The sequence below is a fragment of the Cebus imitator genome, unplaced genomic scaffold (genome assembly GCF_001604975.1).
Source record: "Cebus imitator isolate Cc_AM_T3 unplaced genomic scaffold, Cebus_imitator-1.0 Scaffold67, whole genome shotgun sequence".
Lineage (NCBI taxonomy): Eukaryota > Metazoa > Chordata > Mammalia > Primates > Cebidae > Cebus > Cebus imitator.
Genome location: NW_016107382.1, coordinates 5,581,756 through 5,596,077, shown reverse-complemented (window position 1 = coordinate 5,596,077; position 14,322 = coordinate 5,581,756). Strand labels below are relative to the sequence as shown.

Here is a 14,322-nt window from a genome sequence, read left to right as displayed (position 1 = left end):
AAAGCAGGTAAAATGGAATTTTAAAAAGATATTTAATTAACCCAAAGAAAAGCAAGAAGAAAGGAAAAGGGAAATAGAGAACAGATGAAACAAATATAATAATTAATATGATAGCCTGAAACCTAACTATCAATAATTATGTTAAATTTAGATGGTATAAATGCCCTGAATTAAAAAGCAGAGATTGCACAATTGGCTAAGAAATTGAAAACCAGCTTTATGCTGCCTACGAGAAACTTTAGGATTTTTTTTTTTTACTTTGAATATAAAAAACACAAATAGACTAGAAGCAAAAGAATGGAAAAAGATTTACCATGCTAACATTAGTCAAAGAAAGCTACAAGTGCTGGGCACAGTGGCTGACACCTATAATCCCAACTGCTCAAGCGGTTAATGTCGGAGAATCATTTGAGGAAAGAATTTCAAGACCATCCTGAGCAACATAGTGAGACTGCATCTCTAGAAAAATAAAAATAAAATACAACTTTGGCATGGTAGCACATGCCTATAGTTTCAGCTACTCAGGAGGCTGAGGTGGTAATATAAGCAGAGCCTAGAATTTTGAAGCTGTAGTGAACTATAATTTCACCACTGCATTCCAGCCTGGGAAACAGAGTGAGACTCCATCTCAAATAAAAAGATAGATACATAAATAAATAAATGCTGCACTGTTTACATTAATATCAGAAAATGTAGATTTCAGAGCAAAGAATATTATCAGAGATAAAGGCCATTTTGCAATGATAATTGGGTTAATTAATCAAGAGAACATAAGAGTCCTCAATGTTAAGCAGCTAAAAACATAGATTAAAATTATGTGAAGCAAAAACCAATATTACTGTAAGGTGAATTAGATAAATCCATAATTAACATTAGATATTTCAATTATCCCATCTGATAAAAGGAAAAACAAGTAGATGGAAAATAAGTAGGGTTATAAAGTTGAACACTCTCAAGCAACTTTGCCTGATGGACATTGGTAGACTATACCAACCCAAAACAGAGAAAAACAAATTTTTGCAAGCGTACATGGAATATTTAATAATAAAGACCATACTGTAGGTCATAAAACAGGTCTCGATGCATTTAAATGGATTAAAATGATACAAAGTATGTTGTCTGATGATAGTAAAATTAAATTACAAATTAACAGAAAAACCCTGAAAATGTTCAGTGTCCAATATTTGAATAATAACACACTTCTAAATAACTCATGGATCAAAGAATAACTCAAAAAAGAAGTCAGAAAGTATGTTGAACTGAATGAAGATACAATCAGAACATACAGGATGCTATTAAAAGAGTAATTATGAGAAAATTTATGCCACTAAAGGCCCACAATAGAAAAAAGAACTGTCTCCAGTCAATGACCTTGACTTCCACCTAAGAAACTGGGGTAAAAAAAGAGCAAATTAAATCCAAAGTTAAAAAAAAATAAAATAATAAAAATGAAAGCATACATAAACAGAATAACAAACAGAAAAAGAGTTAAAAATCAATGAAAATTAAAGATTAACATTTTATTAATAAAATTGATCATCTCCAAGCCATATTGATAGAAAAAAACATAAAAATAATATGAGAACATAAAGAGGTGACAGCAATACAGATTTTACAGATATTAAAAGTAAAATAAAATATTAATAGCATTCATGTCAATAAATTTTACAACTTTGATGATATATAAGCATTTTTCAAAAGACAAAAATTACACAGGAGAAATAAAGAGAAAAGACCAAGAAAAAAGACCAGTATCCCTCACAAACATATGTATAAAAAAGTTAACCAAAATTTAGCTTTGAATCCAACATTTTTTTTTTGAGACAGAGTTTCACTCTTTGTTGCCCAGGGTGGCATGCAGTGCTGCAATCTCGGCTCACTGCAACCATCACCTCTCCTACATTATCCTCCCAAGTAGCTGGAATCACAGGTGCCCACCACCAAGCCCAGCTAATTTTTGTATTGTTACTAGAGATGGGGTTTCGCCATGTTGGTCAGGCTGGTCGCAAATTCCTGACCTCAGATGATCCATCTGCCTTGGCCTCCCAACATGCTGGGATTACAGGCATGAACCACTGCACCCAGCTCGAATTCAACAATATTTTAAAAACAAAACACACTTTATCTAAGAGGGATATATTCTAGGAATGCAGGTCTCATTTAACATTCTAAAATAAATCAGTTAATCAACCTGAAAGTAAGAATTCTATGATTCTCTCAATAGATTCAGAAAAAGCCAAACATTCACTCCTGATGAAGGTTCCCAGAAAGCTAAAAATAGAAAGGAATGCTATAAATCCAATAAAGAACATCTATGAAAAATTGACAGCTAACACTATTCCTAATAAAAATAAATGTATGTAACACACCAGACAGTAAATATGTTAGACTTTGCATATATATAATAATATACATATTAGCTTACAGACTGCATAAAAACAAAAAAATAGAATAAAAACACATAAAAACAGACCACAGGACAGATTTGGCCTCTGGGCCATACTGTAATGACTGTTACTTTATAGAAATTTTACTGAAATCTACTAAAATTAATCTAAAACTAATAAGTTTAGCAATCTTTTAGGATACACAATAAGTATACAAAAATTAATTACATGTCTGTATACTAACAACATCAGAAATTGAATGAAAATAACATCATTTATAATAGCATCAAAATTATAAATTATCTTGAAATAGATCTAGCAGAAGAAAGAGAATCTGTGCACTGAAAACTATATAATATCACTAGAGAAACTAACAAAGACACAAATAATTGGAAAGATATACATTGTTCATGAGTTAGAAGACTCAGTGTTGTTAAGATGTCTTTTATTTTTTTCTGAATTGATCTATGGATTCAATACAAACCCAGTCAAAATTCTACCAGGATTGTATTGTGTAAATTGACAAATCGATCAGAAAATTCATATGGAAGCACAAAAACTTCGGATAATCAAACAACTTGAAATAGAATAAATTTAAAGGACTAATACTATTATTTTCAAGTGCTAATAATATGGTTTCCAAAAGTTATTAAAACTGTAAAATAATACCAACATTGTGGTATTTGCATAGTTAGACACGTATATTAGTGGAACAGGATACAGAGATCAGACATAAGTCCACACATGGTTGACCACATATTTTCAACTAATTTTCCAGAAATGCACAAAGGCATTGCAGTAGAAAAAATTTTGTTCAATGAATAATGCTGGAACAATTAGTCATTCATAAAATAACTTGGGTCTATACAACCTACAAAAATTAACTCAAAATGAATTAATGTATTTGTTCATTTTCACACTACTATAAAGAAATACCTAAGACTGGGTAATTTATAAAGGAAAGAGGTTTAATTGACTACAGTTCCACATAGCTAGGGAGGCCTGAGGTAACTTACAATTATGGCATAAGGCAAAGGAGGAAGCAAGCACCTTCTTCACAGTACAGCAGCAAGAGAGAGAAAAGAAAAGGAGGAAATTCCAAAATTTTTAAAACCACAGATCTCTTGAGAATTCACTCACTGTCATGAGAACAGCATGAGGGAAACTGCCCTCATGATCCAATCATATCTCTCTCTCATCAAGTGGGGATTATAGTTCCCTTCCTCAATACATAAGAATTATATTTAGAGGTAAGGTTTGGTTGGGGACACAGAGCCAAACCCTATCATTCTGCCCCAGCCCCTCCCAAATCTCATGTCTTTTTACATTTGAAAACCAATTATGCCTTTCCAACAATCCCCCAAAATCTGAACTCATTTCAGCGTTAACTCAAAAGTCCATAGTACAAAGTCTCATCTGAGAAAAGGCAAGTCCCTTCTGCCTATGAGCCTGTAAAATCAAAAACAAGTTAGTTCCTTCCTAGATACAATGGGGGTACAGGCATTGAGTAAATGCTCCCATTCAAAATGAGAGAAATTGGCCAAAATGAAGAGGTCCCACCCAAGTCCAAAATCCAGTGGGGCAGTCATTAAATCCTAAATCTCTGAAATAATCTCCTTTAGCTCCATGTCTCATAAGTGGGCATGCTGATGTGAAACGTGGGCTCCCACAGCCTTGGGCAGCTCCTTCACAGGCTGATAATGAGAGCTGTGTCTTTTCCAGGTGCATGGTGCAAGCTGTCAGTGGATCTATCATTCTGAGGTCTGAAGGATGGTGGCCCTGTCCTCACAGCTCCACTAGGCAGTGCCCCAGTAAGGATTCTGTGTGGGGGCTCCAATCCTACCTTTCCTTTCAACACTGTGCTAGCATAGGTCCTCCATGAGGGCTCTGCCCATGCAGAAGACTTCTGCCTAGATATCCAGGCATTTCCATACATCCTCTGAAATCTAGGTGAAGGTTTCCAATCTTCAATTCTTGCTTCTGTGCACCCACAGGCACAACACTCTTGCAGGTTTCTGCCCCTTAGCTCAGATAGGTCTGAGTTCTTGTCTCACAATTAGGAAGAATTTAGTATATGAACACTGAAGAGTGAGTGGAGTAGAATTTACTAAGGAAAAGGAAAGCTCTCAACAAAGAGGGGACATGGCAGGAAGGGGATGGTTCCCCTACCTAAAGGCTGGAAAGTACACCTTGTGGCCAGGTCTGGGGGCTCTTTATGGACTCAGAATGGAGAGTGTGTGCTGATTGATCTGGGAGTATGCAAAAAAAAAAAGAAAAAAAAAGTTAAAGTGAAGACACCACTCAAAGTTGGGCACAATGGTGTCGAAAACTAATTAGGAAAGGGTAGACATATGTAAAATAGGTGAAGAATGGGTATCAATCAGAGGAAAGTGCACCAAACAAGAAGACAGGTTTTCAATCCAGTCCAAGGATTTAACTTGTAGCTTGGCTTTCAGGTTTTAAACTGTCTTTGGTTTGGAGGTAGGGTTTCACCAGGGACACACTCCTATCTGCCTAGGCATTTGGCTGCCTCCTGCTACTCTCAACACCACATAGAAGTCACCAAGGCTTGGGGCTTGCATCCTCTGAAGCAACAGCCCAAGCTGTACCTCAGCCTGTTTTAGGCTGGAGCATCTGGAACACAGAGCACCAGGTCCCAAGGTTTTGCACAGCAGCAGGGTTCTGGACCCAGCCTAAGAAACCACTTTTTCCTCCTAGGCCTCCTGGTCTGTCATAGGAGGGGTTGTCACCAAGATCTCTAACATATCTTGAAGACATATTCCCCATTTTCTTGGTGATTAACATTTGGCTCCTCATTAATTACTCAATTTTCTGCACCTGGCTTGAATTTCTCCCAAGAAAATGAGTTTCTCTTTTCTATTGCATCATCAGGCTGCAAATTTTCCAATGTTTATCCCCTGCTTCCCTTTTAAACATAAGTTCCAATTTCAGGTCATCTCAAATGACCTTTGTTCCAGTTCTGAAGAAGTTTCCCATCTCTATCTGAGATCGCCTCAGCCTGTACATCATTGTTCACATCATTATCAGCATTTTGGTCAAAACCATTCAACTTGTCTCTAGGAAGTTCCCTACTTTCCCTCATCTTCCTGTCATTTTCTGAACCCTCCAGACTGTTTCAACCTCTGCTTTTGACCCAGTTCCAAAACTGCTTCCACATTTTTAGGTTATCTTAATTGTATCCCACTTACCCCAATACGAATTTCCGGTATTAGTTCATTTCACACTGCTATAAATACCTGAGACTGGGTAATTTATAAAGGAAATAGATTTAATTGACTCACAGTTTCATGTGGCTAGGGCAGCCTTAGGAAACTTACAATCATGACAGAAAGGGGAGGGGAACCCAGGAAGTTTCTTACAGTGCAGCATGAAAGAGAAAAGGAGGAACTTCTAAACACTTTTAAAACCATCAGATCTCATGAAAACCCACTATTATGAGAACAGCATAAGGCAAACTGCCCCCATAATCCAATCACCTCCCTCCCTTAACATGTGGGGATTACAGGTTCCTCCCTCAATACGCGGGAATTAAAATTCAAGGTGAGATTTGGGTGGGGACACAGAGCCAAACCATATCAATAGACCTAAATGTACCATCTAAAACTATAAAAATTTTAGAAGAAAAGATGAGCAAAAACCTTTATGGCCTTTAGATAGCCAAAGATTTTTAAACTTCCACACCAAAACTATGATATATAAATTAAATGTCATTAAAATTAAAAATACTATTCAAAGACACTGTTAAGAAAATGAAAAGACAAGACACAGACTGGAAGAAAGTCTGTAAACAACAATAACAACAACATATATCACATAATGGATGTACCCTGGAATATAGGAAGAAATCTCACAACTCAAAATTCAAAAAATTTAAAACTCAACTTCAATTTTTTTAAAGAAATACAAAGAAAATATATAGATAACAAATACACACATAAAAATGCTCAACATCATTAGTTATTTAAAAAAATACAAATTAAGGTCACAATAAATACCACTACACCACTATTGGAATGACTAGTGATTGGCCATGCCAAATGCTGGGGACAAAGTGAAGGCCATGGTATTCTCACACACTGCTAGATCTGTGTCCCTATAATGACATACATATGAATGTTTTGAACATTCATAGCAACCCTATGGGCAGTGGCCAAAAACTTGAGCAACCCAAATGCCCATTAACAAAAGAATATATGACTAAATTGTGGCGTATTCCTTAATGGAATACTACTCATGTTATTATGTTTTTATTTGTGTACTCTAAGTAACACTTTTTTAAGTCTTTCACAGACAGAAGAAAAGAAAGAAGCTATAAAAAATGTATGACTTATACTACTAAAAATCAGGCATAATAGCTGTCAAGTCTTACATCATCAAATAAAACTAAATAAGGACTGTGACATTATACTTTAAAATTAAGCCATAAAACACGTTTGTTTGCAATTTAAATATTACTTATTTCATGTACAAAGTGAAGAAATAATCATACTATCTATGATAAAAACTTTGCAACCATCACATGCATAATTACACTGGGTTCACATCTCATTCTTGCTTTATAGAATATTCAAGAATAGAACTTCCTTTTGGTTCATCCTGTAAGGAATTGTTTTCATACTTTATTTTAACAAAAGAAATGAAAATAAAATTGAGACATTATTATTTTTCATTTTCAACATTTATGACTTAATGAATGACTAGACCAACTTACATAAATGTATGAACGAAATTAGAGAAATTAACAGCCATTTGGTTAATCAATGTTTCTCTTTTTTACAGAGGAAATTTTGCAAATATGCCTCCTTATACGAAAGGACAATCTTGCTCTCTCTGCTCAACACAAGAGAAATGTGTAAAGAATCTCTGCAGTAAGCAAAAAAGAAAAAAAAATCATAACATTGTATTTGGAGAGTAATATATTTATTATATTTTAAAATTTGGCTTCTTAACTTTACGAATTGTGAACAAGGTTTGATTGCTGTTATCTAATGATATAAATAATTTGTCATAAATATTAATACTTAAACTCAGATGATCCCTGCTTTCTTTACTGATTATTTTCCCTCTGAAGCTAAAGAGCAGAAAGAATGAGGTACGACCATAATCCAATTTGCTGCTACATTGAGAATAATTATGGATTGAAATACTTATTTTTATTTGTTTTAATTGACCTTTTTTTATTAGTTGTTAGAATAGTGACCCATTCAGAAGTAATTTGTTAGTGAGTGTCCAAAGTAATTATGATTAAAAACTAACACATTTATCTTTCATGATCATGTTTTGGTTCTCAAAACAAATATGCTTTTTAAGGGTAAAAGTATAAATTTTGGGTGGTGAGGCCAGAGAAAAAACTGGAACCATGTGTCAAAAAAGTGTCAAACACTGTAAAATATTTGCCAAGATTTATTCTGAGCCAAATATGAGTGGCCAATGGCCCATGAGACAGCCCTCAGGAGATCCTGAGAACATAAAGTGCAACAAGAATTGACTGGTCATATAAGCTTTTTTCATATTGGCTTTGCTGTAACTTTACCTAAAACTATGATATTCTAGGTAAAACCTTGGTAAAATAACCAGTGTCTTCCATTGTCCTGTTTTAAAAGAGAAGGCTCTTACTAGACTTATGCAAATGAGTATATTGTCATAAAATCAGAATACTCAGGAACCATTTTTGAATTTTGGAGAACTCAGGTAGAGAGAAAGGTAAATTTGCTCACAAAAGGGTGCTTTACCCAATTAAACTATAAACAACTCAAACAGATTTCCTTGCCTCTTCTTTAACCACAGCAGCAACCTTCCAAATAAGATGTTTTTTGTTCACGTTGGAACTTCTATTCACAAGCCAAGTAGCTCTTGTCAGATCTGAGAAAGCCCTTTATTAAGCACTATAGAACTTCACAGCTCCTCACATAGTTAGAGTGAGACCTAGGGGAAAAAGAGGCCTTCTGGTCATGAATATCTCCTCTTTATATCCCCAGATAGCAAGATCCTTTATAAATCATTTTTATTTTATCATAAAATTTGGGGGGCACCATAATTTATATTAATACAAGGGTAGCTTCTGTTAACATCCTATAGCAAGGCAGTAAATGCCTCAAAAGTGGAAATTCTCTAGTCCAAAGTCTAGTAGTTGTCATTAAGAAATGCTCACAGATTTTTCTGTAAGACCCAATAAATTCTCCATAAAGAACTATCAAGTGGAGGATTTGTCCTGACCAGCACTCCAGCTTCTACCCTGTGTTCTCTGAGCTCAGGCAGCCTTACTAGTTCTCATTTAGCATGTTCAATTAACATTTCACAAAGGACAGATTTCTCATGCCTTCAGATTTCTGTATTATATAAGGGAAACATCTCCAATGAGATATAATACCCAGTTTCATAAGACATTTAGATAAAGGAGGTCACAACTACCTTACATAAAGCCTGTTAAAACATTTCAAATCTCATAATCCTATCAACTTTTACATTTTTATGTTCTAGTCCTAGGAACTTTTCTTCTCTACCACCAGACCGTTGTACCTTTGCTGGTGAAAAAGTGTCTGAGTTACCAGCAGGGAATTGAGCCAAAAAACGTAGTCTCTTTTGTTAATCTTCATCTAAAGTTGCCTCAACAGTATCCCAGGCAATGTCAGCTTTCTCATTATAATGTCTGCCTTTTGGTTATTCTTAAATTTTCTTAATCTGGGGTCAAATGCAGAACGCTGTTGTGGTGCTATTTAATGTTGGAGGATCAGCAGGGGCTGCCCTATGTCCACTCAATCTTTAATAGTGTTGTAAAGACCTTTGTTTTGACTTCATCAATCTTCATTTTATTTATTTCACTACTTAATAACCATCTAAAGATTTCCACTCTTCTGAGATGAGTTCTTGGACTCCCTTTGCCTTTCTCTTTTTTTTAAATTACCTTAATGTTTTATTAGCATCTCTTAGGCTCCTGAGGGAAAACAAATTTGATAAGTTTTCTCACATATTTGTTCAATTCTACATGAGTAATGCCACCTGGGGTGCCCTGTAAAAAGAGTTTCCTTTACTACAACATTTACCATGACCTTGGTAATAGGCATTTTTGGTGGGTGAATATCCTGGTCATCATAAAGCCAGTCTCACATGTCTTGCATACAAAGATTTCAGCTGCCTCATCTTGGGTGCTCCACTTGGCATTTTATAGGAAGAGTTGGGCAGTCCCCTTCTCAGAGTAAACAGACCTTACAGTGGCATTTATCCAATCCACTAAACTGGTCATTGTCTCAGGAATAACCTCCTGCGCATCCAGATCGCGTATACTTATCAATTGTTTAATAGTGAGCTATGGATCCTACATTGACCCAAACATGCTCTTTTATTGTGTAGCATTTAAAATTAAAGATGCTTTCCTTAAAGTAGTTATTTTTTACAATCCATTATACTAAATGTTTCTCAGGAAGCTGATGATAGCAATCTACAAAATGAATCAATTATTTTTAACTTTATACCCCCTGGTTTTAATAGTTGCTTGGTTTTGCCCTTCCCCCACATTGACTATCTTCTTAGTAACCACAGGTGTCAGAGGTAATTTTTGTTGCCCTGGCTTAATTTTTCCCTTTGTGGGTAGCTTTGAGACTAGTGGCCTGAGCTAATGTACATCTGAGCTCAGTCCAGCCTTAAGGCCCAACCCAGCACTCTTATCTTCATTCTACCTATTACAAATAATGGTAACTAAGGAATTGAATATTTTGCTTTTTTCTTAGTAGTTTGCATTTTCTTATGCATTCAGAGAACCAACTCCCTGGGATTATAACTATGATTCATCTCTAAATTTCACTGGCAAATTTTACCTTTAGTAACTGAATGCAGTCCAGCTGCAACTCCTTAAAATGGGTGATCACGTGGTCATCCAAGAGTCAACATTTCTTATTCTTCACCATTTTATTTTTCTCTTTATCCATTTAGCATTATCTGCACATTTGTTTCCTTTATTTTAAAGCTACTCAAATAGCCTCTAAACTAACAAAAATATTATGTTCCCTTTAGCAAAAATTATATACTTATGTTTCTATAAACTTCACCACAAAAAAAAAGACCAAAAAAATTTTTACTTTCCTACTATCTTAGCCTTTAACATCCCAAATTCCCAGTGGGAAAAAAAAATGAAAAATTACTTAATATAACATAACATGATGGTAAGATTTTAAACTACTAGAGAAAAATTTGAGATTAATTTATCAAATTAATCTGAATAAATATTACTAAAGTCTTGTGAACTAAAAGGTATCAGAGCTAGCTTTTGTTAGTTTCATGTGCATTTACTTCTCTTTAAGCTAATTAATTAGAGCTCTTGCATATTTTGGTAATAAAATATCACTTTTATATGGCACATATAAACATATAAATATAACAGACATACAAACAAAACCAGATTCTATAAAATTTTTTATTTGCCTGTTTCCAAATATTCTCTCCCTTATTTTAAACTATTAACTTTAAAAAGTTACAGAAGCCAACTAAAATTGAAGGAAAGAGTTACCATCTTAGGACTTCTCAAAAGGGAGAAAGAGCTAAAGCAGCAGGGTACAGCATAAGTTAAACTTCTGAGAGATCAATCTGAAGAATTTTTAAATTAAAATTAAAATGGGCTATAGAATTTAAAAATTAACTAATAGGTACAGCAAACCACCAGGGCACATGTATGCCTATGTAGCAAACCTGCATGTTCAGCACATGTATCTCAGAACTTAAAGTAAAATTAAAAAAAAAAAATGTCTTGCATTGGGCATCTTCCACCAAGATGGCCAAATAGAAACAGCTCTAGAGCTCAACTCCCAGCAAGAAAGACACAGAAGACAAGTGAACTCTGCATTTTCAACTGAGGTACCAGGTTCATTTCAATGGAACTGGTTGGACAGTGGGTGTAGCCCAGGGAGGGCAAACTGAAGCAGGGGAGGGCGCTGCTCCAACAGGGAAGTACAACTAACTGTAGGATCGGGAACTTTTTCCCCTCAGACTCGAGTTCAGATACTGTGCTTCTCCTATGCCCTTGCAACCCATAGTATGGGAGAATGCCACCGGGCTGAGAAGCACCATGAGTTGCCAGTGCAGATCTGAGTGACAGCTCTGGCCAGCCTGGTACCATGAGTATCAGGACAGAACTGGGCAGAGGTTTTGGCTAACACTGAGAGTACCTACAGGACGGATCTACCCACCCTCCAGAAAGAGGGAGAGCTGAAAGCAGGGAGACAGGTGATATGGCTTGGCAGGTCCCACCTCCACAAAGACCAGCAAACTGAAGCCTGAGTGTTTCACAGACAGCACATCAGTTTGAACTCGACCCTGGATGACCGAGCCCTGTGGGGGGAAGGGCATCCGCAGTTGCAAAGGCAGGTCTAATCTCACCTGTGTAAAAAAAAAAAAAAAAAGCCAGAGGAAGCCAGGCTGAGTCCCAGGCAGCCCAGCAGTAACTCTTCAGGCAGAGAAGGGTCCGACTGCCCACTCAAGTGGCTCTCTGACCCCTGTATAACCAAAAGAAAATGTCTCATACAGCAGAGAGGCCTGACTATTAGAAGGAAAACTTAAAAAAACAAGAAATAGCTTCAACATCAACAGAAAGGATGTCCACTCAGAGACCCCATCCAAAATCACCAACTTCAAAGATCCAAGGTAGATAAACCCACAAATATGGGCAGAAACCAATGCAAAAACGATGAAATCATCAAAGACCAGAATGCCTCTCCTCCTTCAAGGGATCGCAACTCCTCACCAGCAAGGGAACAAAACAGGAAGAAGAATGAGTTTTATGAATTGACATAAGCAGGCTCCAAAAGGTGGGTAATAACAAGCTTCTCTGAGCTAAAGAAACATGTTCTAACCCAATGCAAAGAAACTAAAAGCCTTTAAAAAAAGTTAGACAAAATGCTAACTAGAATAACCAGCTTAGAGAAGAACACAAACGACTTGATGAGCTGAAAACCACAGCACAAGAACTTCGTAAAGCATACACAAATTTCAATAGCTGAATTGTTCAAGCAGAATATACATTCTTCTCAGCACCACCTCACACTTACTCTAAAATTGACCACATAATTGGAAGTAAATCACTCCTCAGCAAATACAAAAACAGTCTCTCAGACCACAGTGAAATCACATTAGAACTCAGGATTAAGAAACTCACTCAAAACTGCACAACTACATAGAAACTAGACAACTGGCTCCTGAATGATGACTGTATAAACAATGAAATGAAGGCAGAAATAAAGACATTCTTCAAAACCAATGAGAACAAAGACACAACGTACCAGAATCTCTGGAACACATTTAAAGAAGTGTCTAGAGGGAAATTTATAGCAATAAATGATGCCCACATGAGAAGCGAGGAAAGATCTAAAATCGACAGGCTATCATCAAAATTGAAAAAGCCGGAGGAGCAAGATCAAAAAAACTCAAAAGCTAACAGAAGACAAAAAATAGCTAATATCAGAGCAGAACTGAAGGAGATAGAGACAAAAAAAAACAAAAACAAAAACAAAAAACCCTTCAAAAATCCAGGAGGTGGCTTTTTTGAAAAGATCAACAAAATAGTCAGACCACTAGCCAGACTAATAAAAAATAAAAGAAGAATCAAGTAGATGCAATAAAAGACAATAAAGGAGATATCACCACTGATTCCACAAAAATACAAACTACCAATAGAGATTACTACAAACAACTCTATGCACATAAATCAGTAAACCTGGAAGGAATGAATAAATTTCTGGATTCTTGCACCCTCCCAAGATTAAACCAGGAAGAAGTTAAAACCCTGAATAGCTCAATAACAAGGACTGAAGTTGAGGCAGCAATTAATAGCATACCAACCAAAAAAAGCCCAGGTCCAGATGAGTTCACAGTCAAATTCTACCAGACATACAAAGAGGAGCTGGTTCCATTCCTTCTGAAACTATTCCAAACAATACAAAAAGAGGGAACCCTCCCTAACTCATTTTATGAGACCAACATCATCCTGATACCAAAACCCAACAGAGACTCAACTAAAAAAGAAAACATCAGGCCAATATCCATGATGAACACAGATGCAAAAAATATTCAATAAAATACTAGCAAACTGAATGCAACAGCACATCAAAAAGCTTATCCATCATGATCAACTAGGCTTCATCCCAGGGATGCAAGTCTGGTTCAATACACAAGTTTATAAACATAATCCATCACATAAACAGAAACAAAGACAAAAAAACCACATGATTATCTCAATAGATGCAGGGAAGGCCTTCGACAAAATTCAACAGCCCTTTATGCTAAAAACCCTCAATAAACTAGGTATCAATGGAACATATCTTACAATAATAAAAGCTATTTATGACAAACCAACAGCCAATATCATATTGAATGGGCAAAAATGGGAAGCATTGCTTTGAAATCTGGCACTAGACAAGGATGCCCTCTCTCATCCCTCCTATTCAATATAGTATTGGACGTCCTATCAGAGCAATCAGGCAAGAAAAAGAAATAAAGAGCATTAAGGAAGATGAATTGTCTCTATTTGCAGATGACATGATTGTATATTTAGAGGACCCCACCATCTCAGCCCAAAATCTCCTGAAACTGATAAGCAACTTCAGCAAAGTCTCAGGATAAAAAATCAATGTGCAGAAATCATAAGCATTCCTATATACTGATAACAGACCAACAGAGAGCCAAATCAAGAGAGAACTCCCATTCACAATTGCTACAAAGGGAATAAAATACCTAGGAATACAACTAACAAAGGTTGTAAAGGATCTCTTCAAGGAGAACTACAAACCACTGCTCTAGGAAATAAGACAGGACACAAACAGACATTGAAAAACATTCCATGCTCATGGTTAGGAAGAATCAATATTGTGAAAATGGCCATACTGCCCAAAGTACTATTGGCCTTCTTCACAGAACTGGAAAAAAAAAA

The 14,322-nt window shown here is 36.0% G+C and overlaps 1 protein-coding gene across 2 annotated transcripts in view; it reads left to right on the top strand.

Moving 5' to 3' along the window:
- Positions 1–14,322, top strand: part of GLIPR1L1 (GLIPR1 like 1) — a 45,065-nt gene that overhangs the window by 24,153 nt on the left and 6,590 nt on the right. For both annotated transcript variants that reach the window (XM_017530637.2, XM_017530638.2), the window contains exon 4: positions 7,188–7,276. In XM_017530637.2, the coding sequence (XP_017386126.1) occupies positions 7,188–7,276 (89 nt within the window). The remainder of the gene's footprint in view (positions 1–7,187; positions 7,277–14,322) is intronic.